Source organism: Bombina bombina, chromosome 1 (assembly GCF_027579735.1).
Source record: "Bombina bombina isolate aBomBom1 chromosome 1, aBomBom1.pri, whole genome shotgun sequence".
NCBI lineage: Eukaryota > Metazoa > Chordata > Amphibia > Anura > Bombinatoridae > Bombina > Bombina bombina.
Genome location: NC_069499.1, coordinates 1,495,406,250 through 1,495,428,814, shown reverse-complemented (window position 1 = coordinate 1,495,428,814; position 22,565 = coordinate 1,495,406,250). Strand labels below are relative to the sequence as shown.

Here is a 22,565-nt window from a genome sequence, read left to right as displayed (position 1 = left end):
CTTGCGGTTGATTTTTCACATATATTTCTGCAGTGTTGTGTTGTCTTTTGTCCGCTGCTTTTGATTTATAGCTCATGGTAGTATTCACTGGGGTAGTGAGGTTCTTTAAGTACTTATCTACTTTCATGTGCTCTTGCAGTGCAGAGTAATGAATAAATAAAAACCAAATACTTCAGATCACAAACCCCGCAACATAGCAACATCTCTTTACGGAATGTAAAGATTATGCCAGAAACAAAACAGCAGATGCAATTCCGGTAGTTGGCCACAAGATGGCACAATGAGACAATATAAAGTAGTGAGAGAGTACACTGTGTATTCCGCAATGAAGACTCTTCAATAGCCTTGGAACAGAAAGAAAGAACAATATCAAAGTAAGTGCAGGTTATTGTGAGATCGGCAGAAATGATTATAAATGGAATTTATCCTCAGTGTAGGTCATACACAATATTACTGAAGCCGATGACACAGTCACAGAACACTGCTGTTGTACACATAGTAGAATCATATAAAAAGTAAAGTGCAATACATTCAGACAGGTGAGTCTCAAGTTGTGTACAATTTATTTACAGAGGGTATTATGATTGTCTCTTTGCTGTTGAGGGAAATTGTACAGGAGTGTGCGCAAACACTTTACAGATCAAATGTCCAGCAAGCCTGGAAAGTTACAGTGGAATGTAATTGTCCCACATATATTATTACTAGGGCTTTTAAAGGAGTACCTCAAAGAACGGTAAGCAAATCAGGGCTGCAAGGTTACATATACACAATCAGAACTTGTGCAGACTACAAAAAATGGTGTCTGTTTCTTTCGCTCCACTCCCGGACAACATACAGAGAAACCAGATTAGGCGGAGTATAGCGGTTCTTCAGTGCCTCAAACACTTCCCGCTATGAGTCATAAACCTCACTGGCAAAAAGAAGGAAGACTGTATTGCAGAAGCCAGATAACATATGTGGGCCTCTAGATGTGCTTGGTTCAGAGCGCTATCCGGTGTTTGATGGCCAATTTAAAATTTTTGCACTGTGATATCCCTGTGAAGTGCAATCCAACTGCTGCATGAGTGTGGCCGATGTCTCCAAACCTTAACGGGTAAGTCCAGTTAACTTCACACTGCTTGTCCGGCTGGAGCCGTGCTGTGAGAGGCGCACAGAATATCAACCCAGCAAGGAGAAAGCTTGTGGAGGTCTGGATCTGCTGAAAATCATAGTTTGTGCAGAGAAGCTTTACAGAGCTGCTCTTTAACGCGCTAGTCCAGACGCCCCACCAACCGGAAGTTCAAAGTTAGTTATTTAAGCTGTTTAGAAACAATAATATTGGAGGTATAGGAGTTGAATTTACATCTATATTGGGTGAATGATTTAGGAATTACAGCACTTTATACAGCTCTTTGTGTGTTGCACTTTGACACTGATCTATCCTTTTCCGAAAATAGTCAAATGCCGTTTACTGCATCCATATTTGGCATTGTTTAGCAAAGGAATGCTGAATATGAAGTTTATCCCATGACTAGTGGTTCCATCCTTTTGAAGGGGCCAAAGTAAATTTGACAATTAACTGTTTAATGAAATAACACTGGAACAGTCCAAATATGGCCATTAAAATCGGCTTCTGGAAAATCTGGACTTGATAAAATATGGAAAATGCATTTGGAAGCTACTGTTGTGATTTCTCAATGTGAGGTCCACAGGACTCTCAATGCAAGTAAAGCAGTTGATTATTAGGCAGAAAAGAAAAAAAACATCAGCCAGGTAGCAGAAACATTTTAGAATGCCCAGCAATTTGATTCATCCATAAGAAGAAAGAACACACTGGTGTGCTCAGCTACATCAAAAGTCCTGGCCAACCACGTAAGATAGCTGTGGTGGATGATTGCAACATTTTTTTCCTTGGTGAGGAAATACCGCTTCACAATTTCTAGCCAAATAAAGAACATTCTCCAGGAGGTAGGCATATCATTATCAAAGTCTACAATCAAGAGAAAACTTCATGAAATTAAAGATACAAACCACCATTAAGCCTCAAGAATATTAAGGCCATTGTGACTTTGTCAGAAAACATGTAAAAAAGCCTGCCCAGTCCTGGAACTGTATTCTCTGGGGAGAAGAAATGAAGATAACATGTACCAGAATGATTAGAATAGTATGGAGAAGCGAAGGAACAGCTCATGATTCGAAGCATACCACATAATCTGTGAAACATGGTGGAGGCAGTGTTAGGGTATGGGCATGTATGACTGCCAATGTAACTGGGTCGCTAATATTTATTCACAATATGACTGCTGACAGAAGCATCAGCATGGCTATACTGTCTGATCTGAATCAAGTGTTGCAAAACTGCTCTACAGCACATATGTACAATGACCCAAAACCTACTGAAAACTTAACCAAAGAGCTTTTGTACGGCAAAGAAGTAGAATATTCTTCAATGACCAAGTCATCTTACTTTAACCACATACGCCTATAGGAAGTATGTGCTACGTCACTATTAACCATTTGCTTGAACATGTCTAAAAGCTGCAATTTGTGGCCTTCCAATTACCAAAACCAATGACAAGCCCATACAGGTCTGCTTGTTTTGAACAAAGCGGATGATAATACAAATGATTTTAAAAGTTTTTTTATCACTGAACATGATGTGTGTAAAATAATTTCAGTGAGAAACCCAACGTTTGTGAGGAAGTACATTTTTTTTATATGATGGAAATTGGCATACATCTGATTGCCAAATGGTGGCATTAAATATACAAAAAAGAGCCTACATCGGTGCCTTGGCTTGTCTACTATTAAAATATATATATACATAGGTTTAGGGGTCAATTTTAAGATTATCATACCAATATGCTATACAAAATTGGCCCTGGACCTCATTGCCATAACGTGGCTGAAAAAGAGGATCTTAAAAAGAAAAAAAAAAGCTTTTAAAATCATTTCAGTAAGAAACCTAAAGTTTGTGAAAAAGTTAACAATTTGCCACACTTATTCCTGTGCAAGTTCAACACACTAGGGTCTGTGCAAATCCAGATGGTAGTGTGTTGAATTTTCATAAGAATAAATGCGGCTCTGCAAATAGCCGAATCCCACGAGCGGTCACCTTCTTCTGCGTTCAGATCCTGCCTCTGGGAGCAACATCAGCACTTGAAATGGGTTTCCATGGCTGAACAGCTTTGCACAAGCCTCACGTCAGTATGTATAATGCCAAGCATCAGCTGGAATGGTTAAAAGAACACATCCACTGAACTCTGGAGCAGTGGAATCTTGTTCTCTTGAGTGATTATTCACGTGTCACTATCTAGCAGTCTGATGGAAGAATCTAGCTGTGCAGATGCCAGGAGAATGCATCCTACTAGAATGTATAAGGCCTACTGTAAATTTTGATGGAGGAGGGATAATCATCTGGTGGTATTTTTCAGGTAGGCCCTTTAGTTCCACTGAAGTGTCATCTTTAAGGGACATGAACCCCAACATTTTTTTTTTCCGGATTAAGGGAGAGCATGCAACAGCTTTCTAATTTTATTTTGGTTATTAAATTTGCTTTATTGTCAAGCTATTTTTTGTTGAAGGACCAGCAATACACTATTTTGACCTAACTGAACACACTGGGTGAACCAATCATGAGGCATATATCTGCAGCCTCCAATCAGCAGCTAGCTCCCAGTAGTGCATTGCTAATCCTGAGCCTATCTACTTATACTTTTCAACAAAGGATACCAAGAAAATTAAGCAAATTTGATAAGATGTAAATTCAAAAGTTTGTGTATAATTGCATGCTCTATCTGTATCATGAACGTTACATTTATGACTTTACTGTCCCTTTAATGCTACAGACTTGAAAGACATTTGCTACAGACTTGAAAGATCTCTATCTCTACCCTGTACAGGCCAGGGCACAGTCATGCTGGAACAGCCACCCAACAGTCAAAATGTCTTTCAATCCTGTAGCATTAAAGGGACAGTAAAGTAAAAAATCTAAGCCACTCCTGTGTTATCTTGGCTGTGTGCTTAGGGTCATTGTCCGGTTGGAAGGTGAACCTTCGGACCAGTCTAAGGTACTGAGTACTCTGTACTAGGTTTTTATTAAGGGTATCTCTGTAATTTGCTGTGTTCAGCTTTCCCTCAGCCCTGACCAGCCCCCCACTCCCTGCTGCTGAATAACACCACCACAGCAGGATGCTACCACCACCATGTTAAATCGTTGGGATGATATTGCACAGGTGATGAGCGGTGTCTGGTTTCCTTCAGACATGACACTGGGAATTGAGACCGAACAGTTCAATTGTCGTATCAGACCAGAGAATCTTGTTTCTCACATTGTATCATCAGACCAGAGAATCTTGTTTCTCACATTATATCATCAGACCAGAGAATTCTCTTTCTCTTGTTAAGTGTATCCAGTCCACGGATCATCCATTACTTATGGGATATTAACTCCTCCCCAACAGGAAGTGCAAGAGGATTCACCCAGCAGAGCTGCTATATAGCTCCTCCCCTAACTGCCATTACCAGTCATTCTCTTGCACCCAACGAATAGATAGGATGTGTGAGAGGACTGTGGTGATTATACTTAGTTTCATACCTTCAATCAAAAGTTTGTTATTTTATAATAGCACCGGAGTGTGTTATTCCTTCTCTGGTAGAATTTGAAGAAGAATCTACCTGAGTTTTTCTATGATTTTAGCCGGAGTAGTTAAGATCATATTGCTGTTTCTCGGCCATCTGAGGAGAGGTAAACTTCAGATCAGGGGACAGCGGGCAGATTAATCTGCAAAGAGGTATGCAGCAGCTTATTATTTTCTGACAATGGAATTGATGAGAAAATTCTGCCATACCGATATAATGTAAGCTCAGCCTTAAATGCAGTAGCAGCAACTGGTATCAGGCTGTCATGTATGTATATTTTACACTTCAGTATTCTGGGGAATGGCACTTCACTGGAATTATACTGTATGCATAAAACTTTAGCCTAATTTGCAGGGACTAGCAACAGGCTTTTTAATAACACTCAATTTATTAATGTTAAACGTTTTTTGCTGGCATGTAAAATAGTTTAATTTTCTGAGGTACTGGGTGAAAAAATGTTTTGGGCACTATTTTTTCCACTTGGCAGTCGTTTTATTTAATTTATGACAGTTTACTGATCTCTCTCACTGTTATGTGTGAGGGGGAGGGGCCTTTTTTGGTGCTTTTGCTACGCATCAAAAAATTCAGTCAGAAGTTTATTGTCTTCCCTGCATGATCCGGTTCATCTCTACAGAACTCAGGGGTCTTCAAAACTTGTTTTGAGGGAGGTAATCGCTCACAGCAGAGCTGTGAGATTGTAGTTGACTGTGATAAAAAAACGTTTATTTCTGTATTTTTTTTTTTTTTTTTCTGCTATCAGGGTTAGTTATCCTTTGCTAATGGGAGCAATCCTTTGCTAAAATTGTGTTTTTTACAAATATTTGATGCTATAACTTTTCAGTTTATTAATTTTCAACTGTCATAACTTTTTCTGTGCTTCTTATAGGCACAGTACGTTTTCATATTATAGTAAATTACTTGAAAAGTATTTCCAAGTTGCTAGTTTATTTGCTAGTGTGTTAAACATGTCTGATTCAGAGGAAGATATCTGTGCTATATGTGCTAAAGCCAAAGTGGAGCCCAATAGAAATTTATGTACTAACTGTATTGATGCTACTTTAAATAAAAGTCAATCTGTACAAATTGAACATATTTCACCAAACAACGAGGGGAGAGTTATGCCGACTAACTCGCCTCACGTGTCAGTACCTGCATCTCCCGCTCGGGAGGTGCGTGATATTGTAGCGCCGAGTACATCTAGGCGGCCATTACAAATCACATTACAGGATATGGCTACTGTTATGACTGAAGTTTTAGCTAAATTACCAGAACTAAGAGGTAAGCGTGATCACTCTGGGGTGAGAACAGAGTGCGCTGATAATATTAGGGCCATGTCAGACACTGCGTCACAATTTGCAGAACATGAGGACGGAGAGCTTCATTCTGCGGGTGACGGTTCTGATCCAAACAAACTGGATTCAGATATTTCAAATTTTAAATTTAAGCTGGAAAACCTCCGTGTATTACTAGGGGAGGTGTTAGCGGCTCTGAATGATTGTAACACAGTTGCAATACCAGAGAAAATGTTTAGGTTGGATAAATATTTTGCGGTACCGGCAAGTACTGACGTTTTTCCTATACCTAAGAGACTTACTGAAATTGTTACTAAGGAGTGGGATAGACCCGGTGTGCCGTTCTCACCCCCTCCGATATTTAGAAAGATGTTTCCAATAGACGCCACCACACGGGACTTATGGCAAACGGTCCCTAAGGTGGAGGGAGCAGTTTCTACTTTAGCTAAGCGTACCACTATCCCGGTGGAGGATAGCTGTGCCTTTTCAGATCCAATGGATAAAAAGTTAGAGGTTACCTTAAGAAAATGTTTGTTCAACAAGGTTTTATATTGCAACCTCTTGCATGCATTGCGCCTGTCACGGCTGCAGCAGCATTTTGGTTTGAGTCTCTGGAAGAGACACTTGAATCAGCTCCATTAGATGAGATTACACACAAGCTTAAAGCCCTTAAGTTAGCTAACTCATTTATTTCAGATGCCGTAGTACATTTAACTAAACTTACGGCTAAGAATTCCGGATTCGCCATTCAGGCACGCAGAGCACTGTGGCTAAAATCCTGGTCAGCTGACGTTACTTCTAAATCTAAATTGCTTAATATACCTTTCAAAGGGCAGACCTTATTCGGGCCCGGGTTGAAAGAAATTATCGCTGACATTACAGGAGGTAAAGGCCATGCCCTGCCTCAAGACAGAGCCAAACCTAAGGCTAGACAGTCTAATTTTCGTTCCTTTCGTAATTTCAAAGCAGGAGCAGCATCAACTTCCTCTGCACCAAAACAGGAAGGAGCTGTTGCTCGCTACAGACAAGGCTGGAGACCTAACCAGTCCTGGAACAAGGGCAAGCAGGCCAGGAAACCTGCTGCTGCCCCTAAGACAGCATGAATCGAGGGCCCCCGATCCGGGAACGGATCTAGTGGGGGGCAGACTTTCTCTCTTCGCCCAGGCTTGGGCAAGAGATGTCCAGGATCCCTGGGCGTTAGAGATCATATCTCAGGGATACCTTCTAGACTTCAAATTCTCTCCCCCAAGAGGGAGATTTCATCTGTCAAGGTTGTCAACAAACCAAATAAAGAAAGAGGCGTTTCTACGCTGCGTACAAGATCTTTTATTAATGGGATTGATCCATCCGGTTCCGCGGTCGGAACAAGGACAAGGGTTTTACTCAAATCTGTTTGTGGTTCCCAAAAAAGAGGGAACTTTCAGGCCAATCTTGGATTTAAAGATCCTAAACAAATTCCTAAGAGTTCCATCGTTCAAAATGGAAACTATTCGGACAATTTTACCCATGATCCAAAAGGGTCAGTACATGACCACAGTGGATTTAAAGGATGCTTACCTTCACATACCGATTCACAAAGATCATTACCGGTATCTAAGGTTTGCCTTTCTAGACAGGCATTACCAGTTTGTAGCTCTTCCATTCGGATTGGCTACGGCTCCGAGAATCTTCACAAAGGTTCTGGGTGCTCTTCTGGCGGTACTAAGACCGCGAGGAATTGCGGTAGCTCCGTACCTAGACGACATTCTGATACAAGCTTCAAGCTTTCAAACTGCCAAGTCTCATACAGAGTTAGTACTGGCATTTCTAAGGTCGCATGGATGGAAGGTGAACGAAAAGAAGAGTTCTCTCTTTCCACTCACAAGAGTTCCCTTCTTGGGGACTCTTATAGATTCTGTAGAAATGAAGATTTACCTGACAGAAGACAGGTTAACAAAGCTTCAAAATGCATGCCGTGTCCTTCATTCCATTCAACACCCGTCAGTAGCTCAATGCATGGAGGTGATCGGCTTAATGGTAGCAGCAATGGACATAGTACCCTTTGCACGTCTACATCTCAGACCGCTGCAATTGTGCATGCTAAGTCAGTGGAATGGGGATTACTCAGACTTGTCCCCTACTCTGAATCTGGATCAAGAGACCAGAAATTCTCTTCTATGGTGGCTTTCTCGGCCACATCTGTCCAGGGGATGCCATTCAGCAGGCCGGACTGGACAATTGTAACAACAGACGCCAGCCTACTAGGTTGGGGCGCTGTCTGGAATTCTCTGAAGGCTCAGGGACAATGGAATCAGGAGGAGAGTCTCCTACCAATAAACATTCTGGAATTGAGAGCAGTTCTCAATGCCCTTCTGGCTTGGCCCCAGTTAACAACTCGGGGTTCATCAGGTTTCAGTCGGACAACATCACGACTGTAGCTTACATCAACCATCAGGGAGGGACAAGAAGCTCCCTAGCAATGATGGAAGTATCAAAGATAATTCGCTGGGCAGAGTCTCACTCTTGCCACCTGTCAGCAATCCACATCCCGGGAGTGGAGAACTGGGAGGCGGATTTCTTAAGTCGTCAGACTTTTCATCCGGGGGAGTGGGAACTTCATCCGGAGGTCTTTGCCCAAATACTTCGACGTTGGGGCAAACCAGAGATAGATCTCATGGCGTCTCGACAGAACGCCAAGCTTCCTCGTTACATGTCCAGATCCAGGGATCCGGGAGCGGTTCTGATAGATGCTTTGACAGCACCTTGGACCTTCGGGATGGCTTATGTGTTTCCACCCTTCCCGATGCTTCCTCGATTGATTGCCAGAATCAAACAGGAGAGAGCATCAGTGATTCTAATAGCGCCTGCATGGCCACGCAGGACTTGGTATGCAGATCTAGTGGACATGTCATCCTGTCCACCTTGGTCGCTACCTCTGAAACAGGACCTTCTGATCCAGGGTCCCTTCAAACATCAAAATCTAATTTCTCTGAAGCTGACTGCTTGGAAATTGAACGCTTGATTTTATCAAAACGTGGTTTTTCTGAGTCAGTTATTGATACCTTAATACAGGCTAGGAAGCCTGTTACCAGAAAGATTTACCATAAGATATGGCGCAAATACTTATATTGGTGCGAATCCAAGAGTTACTCATGGAGTAAGGTTAGGATTCCGAGGATATTGTCTTTTCTACAAGAAGGTTTAGAAAAGGGTTTATCCGCTAGTTCCTTAAAGGGACAGATTTCAGCTCTGTCCATTCTTTTACACAAACGTCTGTCAGAAGTTCCGGACGTTCAAGCTTTTTGTCAGGCTTTAGCTAGGATCAAGCCTGTGTTTAAAACTGTTGCTCCACCATGGAGTTTGAACTTAGTTCTTAATGTTTTACAGGGGGTTCCGTTTGAACCCCTTCATTCCATTGATATCAAGTTGTTATCTTGGAAAGTTCTGTTTTTAATGGCGATTTCCTCGGCTCGAAGAGTCTCTGAGTTATCTGCCTTACATTGTGATTCTCCTTATCTGATTTTTCATTCAGACAAGGTAGTTCTGCGTACTAAACCTGGGTTCCTACCTAAGGTGGTCACTAACAGGAATATCAATCAAGAGATTGTGGTTACATCTTTGTGTCCTAATCCTTCTTCGAAAAAGGAACGTCTGCTACACAATCTAGATGTAGTCCGTGCCCTGAAATTTTATCTACAGGCAACTAAGGATTTTCGACAAACGTCTTCCCTGTTTGTCGTTTATTCTGGTCAGAGGAGAGGTCAAAAAGCTTCGGCTACCTCTCTCTCCTTTTGGCTTCGTAGCATAATACGGTTAGCCTATGAGACTGCTGGACAGCAGCCTCCTGAAAGAATTACAGCACATTCTACTAGAGCTGTGGCTTCCACTTGGGCCTTTAAGAATGAGGCTTCTGTTGAACAGATTTGCAAGGCTGCAACTTGGTCTTCTCTTCATACTTTTTCCAAATTTTACAAATTTGACACTTTTGCTTCTTCGGAGGCTGTTTTTGGGAGAAAGGTTCTTCAGGCAGTGGTTCCTTCCGTATAAAGAGCCTGCCTGTCCCTCCCGTCATCCGTGTACTTTAGCTTTGGTATTGGTATCCCATAAGTAATGGATGATCCGTGGACTGGATACACTTAACAAGAGAAAACATAATTTATGCTTACCTGATAAATTTATTTCTCTTGTAGTGTATCCAGTCCACGGCCCGCCCTGTCACTTTAAGGCAGGTAATTTTTCCATTAAACTACAGTCACCACTGTACCCTATGGTTTTCCTTTCTCTGCATGTTTTCGGTCGAATGACTGGTAATGGCAGTTAGGGGAGGAGCTATATAGCAGCTCTGCTGGGTGAATCCTCTTGCACTTCCTGTTGGGGAGGAGTTAATATCCCATAAGTAATGGATGATTAGTGGACTGGATACACTACAAGAGAAATAAATTTATCAGGTAAGCATAAATTATGTTTTCTCACAGTCCGAGAGTCCTTTAGATGCTTTTTTTCCCCCCAAGCAGGCTTTCATATGTCTTGCACTGAGGAGAGGCTTCTGTCTAGCCACTCTGCCATAAAGCCTAGATTAATGGAGTGTTGCAGTGTTGGTTGTCATTCTGCAAGTTTCTCCCATCTACACACATCATCTCTGGAGCTCAAACAGAGTGGTCAGCAGGTTCTTGGTCACCCCTTTTACCAACGCCTTTCTCCAGATTGCACAGTTTGGCCATGCGGCCAGCTCTAGGAGTCCTGGTTGTTCCAAACTTCTTTCATTTAAGAATTATGGAGGCAACTGTGCTCTTGGAAACCTTCAACGCACCTAAGCTAAATGTCAAGTTTTATAGCATAGGGTTTAAATATGTAGGTCAATGGGATATTTAAGTTTTATATTTTTAATAAATTTGCTTTTTGCTTTCTCATTATGTCATTATGTGGTATGGAGTGTAGATTGATGGGTGGGGTGGAATAATTTTAGCATAAGGCTGCAACATAACAAAATGTGAAAATGAAGTGGCCTGAATACTTTCCAAATGCACTATATATAATGATAAAGTTGCATGAATGTTTTTGCAAAATCTAATACTCTACATATCTGTTCTGAAGCTTCCAAGTGAGTCTCTCTATTTGTTCCATCATTTATTCATTCATTTATTCTGTTCTGTACAAGATGATACATAAAATTACTGGACATATTGCTTGCGCACTTTTCTTTAACGAAGGTGCAGTCCAATTCCAGCATAGCTGCTTCTTGCTGAGCAGGATGAAGTAGTGAACCATCACGTACGCAAAAGAGACTTCACTACTACATCCATAACACTAGTTCACATCTATTCAAATCAATAACAAGAGCATGTACTTGAATGACTGACTGTATTGCCCTCCGAAGAGAAAAAAAAAGTGTGAACAGAGAAGCTTTTTTTTGAGGCTTCAGAAAATGTATTAAAAGCATTTGTTAAAACTTATCATGCAGTTTTACTGGTTAAGAAAATGGTTTAAGTAAGCAGTACCTCTGTTCCAGGACATAGTTACCTTTAGTATTGTTCTGGAAAGACTCCATGGCATTGCAGCCCTTTATACTTGTCACTGGGGGCACCAATATCTTTATACACAATCCTATGAGGGAAGGAAGAATTTTAAGTAAACGGTTTAAATATTTTAGATTTTATTCCAATCTTGGTATTTGTTAATACTATCTCATAGGTTGTCAAAGGGAAGACTATGCAGTAGGTTTGCTGATGTCCTAATGCATTGCTTTTACTTGTTTTGAATGCCTTTTATAATCACCATTACGTAGTCTCCAAGACCAAAGATCTTTTGTTTTCTTGCCAGAATCCCTTGACAAGTGGGAGCGTTTCACAGTAGCGGATGCCCTTGAACCAGTGCAGTTTGAGGATGGACAGAAGATTGTGGTGCAAGGAGAACCTGGAGATGAATTCTTCATTATTTTAGAGGTCAAGATCCACTACATTATTATTATTTTTTTTAAATATACAATTTCATTATCACCGTTAGTCTATTTTGAGACTTATTGCTCCAAAAGATTTCTAATGTATCTACATAGTGTACTTAAAGAAGGTTATTAACTTAATTGCAGGAAATATATTAAAAAAAAATACTGATATATTTTTTTTTTTTTTTAAATCACAAATTTTCTCAAGCATTTGCTACTTTGTGCCACATAGCAACATAATGTCTTCTGAGCTTGTGAAATCTCCTTTCCAGGGTCTGTTAGAAACAAATGTCTTTTCTTCTCAGGGTATTGCTGCTGTTCTGCAGCGTCGCTCAGAAAACGAGGAGTTTGTGGAAGTCGGGCGACTGGGACCTTCTGATTATTTTGGTGAGTTGTTGACTTTGATTCTCCTTTGTATCTGCTGATTTTCTTAGGCAGGTACTCTTTTGCAATTACTTGCCATTTTTGATGGGGGGAGACAAAATGCAAGTGGGTGAGGAGGAATTGGGCAACGGCAAGGGAACAAGCTGAGATTGGTGGTGGTTTGGGGGGGGGGGGGGATTGTGGTGCAATGGAGAGAGTATAGACTGCTGTATGTGCCTGTCATAAGGTGCAGGATTTAACAGATGGGTGAATGAGACATTTAGGAAAACAGAACAGGGTTGTCCAACCCCAGAGCATGGGTCTCATTGCTGAGCTTGTGTGTCCCTGTCTGGTTTGCAGTAATTTTCAATGTGATAGAATGTTGATTAATTTGCAGTATGTTAACTGATGTTACCGTACATTGTCTGACTATGACCCCACTCTAATACATACAGATTAAAGTGGATAGATGAAGTTGGGGAAAATCTTTCTTTTAGGCCTTAAATCTTTTTCTATTAGAATAACTCCAATGTTTTGTTTTCATTCTTTGGGTATATGTGGCGTGCCTTGTTAACCCTTTGATGACAGGCTTAATTTGTCTACATCAGAACAACGTTCTAATTTAAACAAATTCAAATCCCGCAATCGTGCACTTGATCACAAGATTTTAATGATGAGATCATGTCAGGGGGGGGTATCCCTATGATGTTAGGCATTCCGACCATGACCCGGTCGCATCCTGGAAGCATTGTTGGCTTCAGTACAGCTAAACACTAGGACGTTCCATGCCGCCCTAACAGCGCAGTTAGGACGGCATGAAACGTCCTAACGACGTTAAAAGGTTAAAATATTGTTCACTTTTCTTTTATTTTTATATGTAAATAGTTTTGTGTTGTATGCATTGAGCAGACAGCATCAAATAGATTCAATGTAACCATCTAATGTAGGTGATTACAGTTTAAATAGTAAAATATTTTTTTTTTTTTTCAAAAGCTTTATTGAACATAAAATTACTGCGTACAACGCAGAATTAAAACAGTTACATATGCAACAATGTGGTTACAATGATTCCATATACATGACACAGTGTTTCGACATATGAGTTGTAGATATATTTATCGTTCAATAGGCAAATTTAGATTGCATAGGTAAGTTATTTAAACTAGGTAAGAAAAAAGGAAACAATTCAATTAAGTGAATGAGAAAATACAATGAACTATTCAAATGGATGTATAAATGTATATTCATATGTACATGATTCCTGCAGAAACGTAAATTGTTGTGTCAGTGATTATCGGGCTCTTGAAATGACCTTCTGTTCAAGTCAAAGTAATAGGAGAAGGCATCTGGCTTGTCAGCTAAGGGTAGTCAGTGAATATGCATTTAAGAAGTGGATGTTCGGGTGGTGGTTTTGGGTGTGGGGGTTGTCTTATTAAGATATTCCTCCCACAAAAAATATATCGAGTCATAGTCGGCTACTTGTTTGTTACGAGTAAAGCTATATTTTTCTAGTTGAAGAGATTGGGTGGTTGTTTCTCTCCAGACCTGGATAGATGGAAGTGTATTGCATTTCCAGTTTTTGGGAATTGGTCGTTTTGCTGAGTTTGTCATGATGGTCAGTAGGGCTAGTCGGATTTTGCAAGTTATTTTGGTAAATTTATTAAAGATGAAAAACCAGATGTCGAGCCTGAGACTTAGAGATAGAACTTTTTCGAATTCAACTCTGATAGCTTCCCAATATGTTTGGGCTGTTGGGCACGTCCACCAGATGTGTGTGGGAGTGCCAATGTTGTGGCAACCTCTCCAACACTCCGGTGAGTGTGTAGGGAAAATGGTGTGAAGTCGGTGAGGTGTATAGTACCATCTATATAGTAACTTAACATTCATTTCCATTACATAAATGGATGAGGAGGATTTTGTCATGCAAGAGAAGATTTTTTGCCATTCCTTAGGGGTTTGTGTAATGCCTATCTCTGTTTCCCACTTTTGCGTGTACGAGGGGAGAGATGTGCTGCTTGGTTGCGTAAGTAATTGGTATGTAAAAGATAGAAAGCCCCTGTGTAGGGTGTCATAGATGCAGCTGCTTTCGTAACCCGTATGGGGGCGAAAAAGTAATAGTTTATGTGGATGTTTGACAAGGAAGTCTGTTAGTTGCTGGTATTTAAAACATTCTATATGTATTTTGTCCAGGATGGGGGCCAGTTCGGTTAAGGGTTTGATTTTCCCGTTTTGAATGACTGTAAGGCAAGGAGAGGAGTTTATAATGTGAGGTGTTTGAGTTGTTTGTGTGGGGAATGGTATTGGAGAATCTGGATTTTCACAAAGGGGTGTTAGTGGGGAGGGTACAGTTGAGATATGGTTATGTTGTTTTATGGATGTATCCCATAGTTTTAAAGTTTCTCTAGTGATTATTGGTAGATATGTAGGTAAGTTTCTTTTGGAGGGATGTAGCCAGCACTTGCTGCCAAGATGTGAAGTATTCGATAACGAGTGCTCTAGAAGAACCCATTCTTTCTGAACTGAATGTCTGCACCAATGTATTATTCTGGTGTAGAAGCTAGCCAGTCTATATTGGGTAAGGTTTGGGATCCCAAGGCCGCACAGTTCTTTGGAGCGATAAAGGGTGGCAGTAGCTATCCGAGGTCTTTTGTGTTGCCATATATAGGAGATGAAGGATTTTTGAAGGTTGTGTATCACAGATTTGGGGATTGGGATCGGTAGTGTTTGGAAGAGGTATAGTAATTTGGGGAGAAGAATCATTTTGACTGAATTAATTCTGCCTAACCATGAGAGTGGTTTATTGTTCCAGGAGCGCAGTATATTTTGGATTGAATCGGCTATGGCTTTATAATTGGTGTCCAGTGTGACTTGTGTGTGGTGGGAGATATATACACCGAGGTATTTTATAGCGCGCGTTTGTATGCGAAAGTGAGCGAGTGCTTGTATTGCAGTGATTTCCTCCGTCTGTAGTCCAAGTGGGAGCAATTCTGATTTGGTAATATTTATTTTGAAGTTTGAAAAATTGCCGTATTGGTGTATTGTTTGAATGAGGGGGGGAAGTGAGTTTTGAGGTCGTGTTGGTGTGAGAAAGAGGTCATCAGCGTATAAGGTAGCTTTATATTCCTGGTGAGCAATTTTGAACCCCTGTATGTCCGTGTTGTGTCTAATATGTGATGCTAGGACCTCCATTGCAAGGATAAATAATATAGGGGAGAGGGGGCATCCCTGTCTCGTTCCGTTTGTGATTGAAAATGGTTGGGACAAGGTATTGTTCAACTTTATTTTGGCTTGTGGACTGTTATAAAGGGAGAATATTTTTCCAGTGAAGGTAGAGTCGAAGCCAAATTGGGTAAGTGTCTCCTTCAGAAATTGCCAGTTTAGCCTATCAAAGGCTTTCTCCGCGTCCATAGAAATGAACGCGGAGGGGATATGGTTGTGAACTGCATGTTCCATTAATAATAGAATTTTGGTCGTATTATCTTTAGCTTCTCTAAGAGGAGTGAAACCTGCCTGATTAATATGTACAATTGTTGGGAGTATTAAGTTGATGCGGGTGGCTAATATTTTAGCGTAAAGTTTGATGTCTATGTTAAGGAGGGAGATTGGGCGAAAGTTAGCGGGCGTTGTAGGGGGTTTACCTGGTTTTGGGATCACTACTACTTGCGCTTCTAGCATGGATTGGGGGAACGGGTTAGTGTCCGTTACCTCGTTGAATAATTGAGTGAGATAAGGGGATAGTTGAGAAGAGAAGGTGTGATAGTACTTTCCAGTGAAACCGTCTGGCCCTGGGCTTTTCCCATTGTTAAGTGATTTTATGGCCGTGGTGAGTTCAATTTGGGTAATGGGTTTGTTAAGGGTGTTAAGTTGATCAGTTGTTATAGTGGGTAGATGTGCGCTGGAAATATAAGAGATCAGAGCTGGGGTAGGGCCTTGAGAGGGTGCATTTCTTTGAATATTATATAAGGTGGAATAATAGTCATGAAATGATTGTAGAATTTCTTTAGTAGTTTTTAGGGTGTGGGGACAATTAGGTGTTTGTAATTCGTTAATATAGGATTTCAATCTTTTTTTTTTTTCAAGGCTCTTGCTAATAACTTGCCTGACCTATTGCTTTCATAATAAAACATGCTGTTAGTTTTTGCGCGAAGTGTCTGGTATTCTATTTGTAGGAAACCGTCTAATGCTTGTTTAGAGTTTTGTAAGTCAGTCAGTATATCAGGGTTTGTAGGGGATTGTTTATGGGCCAGATCCAGTCGGGCAAAGGTGTTTGATAGCTCATTATATTGCTGTCGATGTAATTTTTGGAAATGAGCCTTTAATTTAATTAATTCGCCCCTGAGCACGCACTTATGTGCTTCCCATATTGTGTATTTGTTGGCCGTTGAGGGGATATTTAATCTAAAATATTCTTCAATGGTACTAGTAAGTTTCTTAATTGTGTCTGTATTGTTAAGAAGGGAGTTGTCTAGTTTCCACGTATATGATGTTAGTGGGGTTTGTCCATGATATGGTTAGTTTTACCGCTGAATGGTCTGACCATGATGTGGGGGAAATAACGCATCTGTTGACTAAGGCTAGGGCAGGTTGATTGGTGAAAATGTAATCTATGCGACTATATGTTCTGTTAGGATGGGAGAAAAAGGTATAGTCTCGGGTGTCCTGGTGGATAAAACGCCAAGTGTCGTGGAGGTTAAGGTTTCTCAAACCTGTCCATAATACATTAGTGACTTTTTTTGATATCGCTATTGTAGGATTGGAGCTATCCTTAGTAGGGTGAATGGGAACATTAAAATCCCCTGCAACAAAGATGGGTCCTTTTGCGATGTCTATAATGCGGTTAAATATTTGTTTAAAGAAAGGGGTTTGTTTTACATTTGGGGCGTAAATATTTACCAGGGTAATAGGTCTACCATAAAGTAGACCTACTAGGCCGAGAAAACGGCCCTCAGTGTCTCTAGAGGTTTGGGTATGGGTGAAGGGGAGAGACTTATGCAGTAGAATACTGACTCCACCTCTTTTTGAGGTGTTGGAGCTGTGATAGTGAGTGGTGAATGTTTTCCCAAAATATTTGGGCTCTTTGTTTTTTTTAAAATGAGTCTCTTGTAGGAATAAGATGTCTACCTGTCTTTTTGAAAGGTCTGAAAGGGCTTTAGATCGTTTGTGGGGTGAGTTGAGTCCCTTAGCATTTTGTGTGAGAAGGGTTAGTTTACGAGTTTCATCGTTCTTATTTTTGGGCAACATAGTGTGTGTGTTGGGGTATGTTGTTTAATTGTGTGGATGAGGTCACATAGAGCACTTTACGTATATGTATCTTACAAATGTGTGGGCACATCTCTGCAGGAGAAAAACATTCATTTGACAGGTGATAACTTAAACAGTTTCTCATAACATAATAACATTATTAACCATAAAAAACATTGACATATTAACCAAAAACAAAAAATCTCTCTGCCTATCATAGGTCATAACTGAGAGTAAGTTGGGGGCTGTACCATAAAGTGCCCTGAGAAGTTGACATTTTTTTTAAATTATATTGAATAGGAATCCTAGAGTGGGGAAGGTGAGGTAGATAAGTCGGAGGGGTGGGTAGGAAGGAGAAAGGATAGGTGGGAAGGGGGGAGAGGATGAGGTAGGCATGATGGGAAAGGAGTTGTCAGAATCTATCTTTGCTCTCATTCTGATAATAGCAGAAGGTTCTAAATTGCTGAGTTGCAAAAAGACTAGACTAAATGATGATGACCTGTACTTGCCTTTCCCGAAGGGGCAACATTCGCCAAAATGTCCATCTATTTCTTTAGTATTACTGAGATAGGTGTAAAAGAGTTCACAAAGGTGAGTCTTCAGAGGAGGTCAAGCCGGTAGTGGGTTGCCTTCTTGTGGTGGCTTCTTTTGCTTTGGCTTTCTTAGGAAGGGCTGTATGCCAGGACTCATTTGGATTGATTCGTCCCTTAGAGATTTGTGAGTTCTGTGGTTCAGGTAGTGATTCCATAGGTGGTTCAAGGCCAAGTGCTGTACAAAAAGTTTGAGTGTCCTCTGGAGTTTTGCAGATGACACGGGTGTTATTGCTGATGGTCCAAAGATGTGTTGGAAAGCCCCATCTGTAGGGGATTCTCTTATTTCTTAACATGGTAGTAAGAGGTGAAAATTCTTTCCTGCGTTGTAAGGTGCGGGTTGATAAGTCCTGGAAGAATTGTAAGACATTGCCTCTAAATCTTACAGGCTGAGTTTTGCGGGATTGTCGTAAGAGCATTTCTTTTTCTTGAAAGTTCTTTAGATATCTCGTGGCGGAGCTGAGTCAGGAGGTTTTGGTCTCAAAGTTCTATGAGCTCTGACCCATAGGATATCCTCAGTATAGGAAGATTCTTTCAGATGTCGAAATAGATCTTGCAAATAAACTGGGAAATCCCTGGGCAAGACTGATTCTGGCACTCCTCTGATACGCATATTTTTGCGCCTGCTTCGATTCTCGAGGTCGTCGAGCTTATCTTGAAGAGAAAGTATGGTCTCCTGTTGAGAGGTTACTTGGTCAGTTAGTTGCTGTACATCCTCTTTAATGGTTTCTTGGTTACTTTCAAGAGATTCAACTTGGAAACCTAAGGTGTGAATGTCCTGCTTTAATTCGGCCAGCTCTTCTCTAATACAGGAACGGACTATGTCCGCAATGTCCTTTTTCGATGGTAAATTTTGCAAAAATGAAGGAGAGAGTTGGCATTCAGCTGGTAAAGTTCTGTTTGGTTGAGATTCCTGTGACAGGGTTTGAGGGGTTTTGTCGCCAGTTTTTTGGGAAGCAGGAGAGGTATTCATTGTGTCTGAACTATGTAAAAAAGAGGACATAAGGCTTGATTTCCCTGTAAGAGATTTTGACATTTTGTCATGTTTGATATTGCGTTTAGCCGTCATGTTGGGCCAGAGATACACGTGGCGTGACTCGTGGTTCTCCTGCGCCAAGATTGTCTTATGTCAAGAAACACTTAAGAGGTATATGGAGGTGTTAGAACAAGTCCTCAAAACAGGCAAAATGATCTTATAATTACTGCCAATAAATAAAAGATGCACAGCGGTGGTGTATTGCGGCTGGAAGGGTTAAAGTCTGTACTAGAATCACGGCAACAAAACATGGAAAGAGTGGTTTTATCTCTAGGCTAAGTTTGAAAGCCAGGTATTGAATGTTGCTGAGGATTTATGTTTCAAAAGAGCTGCAGAGTCAACAGAGTCAGTGGTTAAAAGCAGCAAAACTGTTATTTATTTCCTCTTTTGCACAAAGGGGTATTTGGAGTATTTGAGTTGCAGATCCTGTTTCAGTAATTAGGCATGAAAGTTAGGTTAGAGTGCGCAGCTAGTCTGTGTCTGTAGCTGTTCCTGTAGTAGGCCTAATCCCCAGGCTCAGTGTGTTGCAGAGGCCTGCAGAGGTCATGCAGTTGTTAATTATATATTGTGGCCAGATTACAGTTAGGGAATGCGCTTCTCTCAGTGTGGGTAGGCTGATTTAGTAGGGTTTATAAAAAGTTCTTACCCTGGAGAAAACGGAGTTCCGGAGTAGGCCCAATCCCCGGGCTAAATTTATTTTCCGGTCCGACTCGAAAATCGGGTGCTGTTTTTCAGTCTTGGGGCCCTTCGTTTTAGATTGTGGGCCTTCCTAGGAGCTTGGTTGTGGCCCCTGATGACCAGCAAAGGGGTATATTTGTTGCCTGATGTCAGATGTGGCCTGAATTCGGCCCGGAGTGCTGGGTGTCTCTGGTCCAGGGGGAGATGAAAGGATTATCCCTCAGAGTTGTTGCCACATGTTTTAGAGGTGCTGGGGAATGTTGTAAGAGAGTTTAGGGGCAAGGATGATGAGGATTCATAATGATATAAGGGCCTTTACAGCGGAGCTCCGGAGTTATGCTGCCATCTCTGCAGCTGCCGGCTCCGCCCCCCCAAATAGTAAAATATTTTATTATTATTATCATCATCATTTATTTGTTTAGCGCCGCAAAATTCTGTAGCGCTGGGTACAGTGATGGGGGTATACAAGGACAAGGATTTGTGATAAAATACAAAACATAACAAAATTAAATAAATCTAGTACAGGAGGAAGAGGGCCCTGCTCCAGAGAGCTCACAGACTACAGGTTTAGGTTGCAGAGACATAAGGTTGGGGTAGCTTGTCACATCGGTTGTAGTTGCATCAGTGAGTCAGGCAGTTCATGTATTAGTTTGGTTAGGATAAGAGATGGAGGAGAGATGGTAAGCCTCTCTGAATAGGTGGGTATTCGAGGAGCGTCTGAAGCTATACAAGGTTGGAGACAGTCTTATGGAGCGGGGTAGAGAGTTCCAGAGGACAGGCGCAGCATGTGCGAAGTCTTGGAGACAGGAGTGGGACGTAGAGATAACAGAGTAGAGATGCGTAGGTCAGAGGTTGATCGAAGAGGACGGGATGGGGAATATTTCACGATGAGAGAGGAAATATAGTTGAGAGTTAGACTGAGTGCTTTGTAAGTTAGGGTTAATACTTAAAATTGTATTCTAGAGTGTATGGGGACCCAGTGTAGAGACTGGCAGAGCTGAGCAGCTGATGTAGATCGGCGACTTAGGTGGATGAGTCTAGCAGAAGCATTCATAATAGATTGGAGGGAGGAGAGACAGTGTTTTGGAAGGCCATTTAGAAGTAGATTGCAATAATCAATGCGTGACAAAATAAGGAAATTAATTAGTATTTCTTTCTTAAAGGGACATGAAACCCCAAAATTTTTCTTTCATGATTCAGAGAGAGAATATAATTTTAAAAAACTTTTCAATTTAATTACATTATTCAATTTGTTTCCTTCTCTTGTTATCCTTTGCTGAAAGGTTTATCTTGGAAAGCTCAGGAGCAGCACAGTACCTAGGTTCTAGCTGCCAATTGGTGGATGCATTTATATACAGATTGTCATTGGCTCACCCATGTGTTCAGTTAGAAACTAGTAGTGCATTGCTGCTTTATTAACAAATGATACCAAGAGAATTGAACAAATTAGATAATAGAAGTAAATTAGAAAGTTGTTTAAAATTGTATTCTCTATCTCAGTGATTTGCAACCTTTTTTTGCCGTGGCACACTTTTTTTACATTAAAAAATCCTGTGGCACACCACCATCCCAAAATTTTACAAAATCACACATTCTAGCCTAATACAGAATATATATACAGTATATATATATATATATATATATATATATATATATATATATATATATATATATATATATATATATATATACACACTGTACTGTGCTTTCATGCCATGCCTCCTACAAACTATACATGACATATTGACATTCATTCACAAACACCCCCGCACTGTTGTCAGTCTGCCGCGGCACACCTGAGGATCTCTCACGGCACACTAGTGTGCCACGGCACACTGGTTGAAAAACACTGCTCTATCTTAATCCTGAACGAAAAAAATGTGGGTTTCATGTCCCTTTAAGACACAGTGAGTCCACGGAATAATCAATTGCTATTGGTAATATCACTCCTGGCCAGCAGGAGGAGGCAAAGAGCACCACAGCAAAACTGTTAAGTATCACTTCCCTTCCCACAACCCCAGTCATTCTCTTTGCTTTCAGTGCAAGGAGGAGGTGAAGTTATAGGTGTCTGTATAAGATTCTTCTATCAATATTTTTTTTTATTTTGAAGCCAGAGCAGGCATGCTCTGATCTTCCATCACAAGCTGGGTTTAGCTGTACTCCACGTTAGTCTCTTCAGTAGGGCTGTGGTAGCTTTTAAGCAGTTAGGAACTTGTAAACTGTGCTTTCCTAACATGTTGCTGCCCTGGTATAGAAAGCCTGAGTAGGTTTACTCTTTCTTTTTACACAGGTCTCTGTGAGGAGTGGCATCCTCTCATACTTTGTGAGTCGTCTGACTGCAGGACAACTAGAATGCAGGTAAGTGCCCTTTGTTCTTCTGGGGCTAGAAGGCTGCCACTGAAGGGGTTAAGGACCCTCTGCTTTCAAATGTGACAAATCCTTTATGGATGATTGCGGAAGTGGGCAGGCACATTTTTGCAATGAGACTTGAAGATTTAGAGGTTAACATCCTTCACAACAAGGAAGGGGTTAGCTAACTATATGACTCAGATCTAAATTTGCAGTATTTTAATACTTTTTATTATTGTCTTTCTGCTTGTGAAAGTGGCAACCCTGTTAAGTTCCTGGGTTCGTCTGAAGATTGACATAGGGACTGTTAGGAGAGCGCAATTGGCGCCATTTCTAAGGGGCTGCATAGATGTACTTGTACACAGTGTGGTTAAGCCTTTGAATTCCCCAGCTCTGCTTTTAGAAGCACTTCAGGAAGCTGTGCGAGGGTGCCAGTGTACTGTATGGGAATTGTATGCATACAACTTTGGTCCTAC

General features: G+C 41.0%; 1 protein-coding gene across 1 annotated transcript in view; it reads left to right on the top strand.

Moving 5' to 3' along the window:
* The window catches only part of PRKAR1A (protein kinase cAMP-dependent type I regulatory subunit alpha), a 105,831-nt gene that overhangs the window by 65,293 nt on the left and 17,973 nt on the right, over nt 1-22,565 (top strand). The window contains exons 9-10 of the mRNA XM_053707650.1: nt 11,712-11,833; nt 12,138-12,219. Of these exons, the coding sequence (XP_053563625.1) occupies nt 11,712-11,833; nt 12,138-12,219 (204 nt within the window). The remainder of the gene's footprint in view (nt 1-11,711; nt 11,834-12,137; nt 12,220-22,565) is intronic.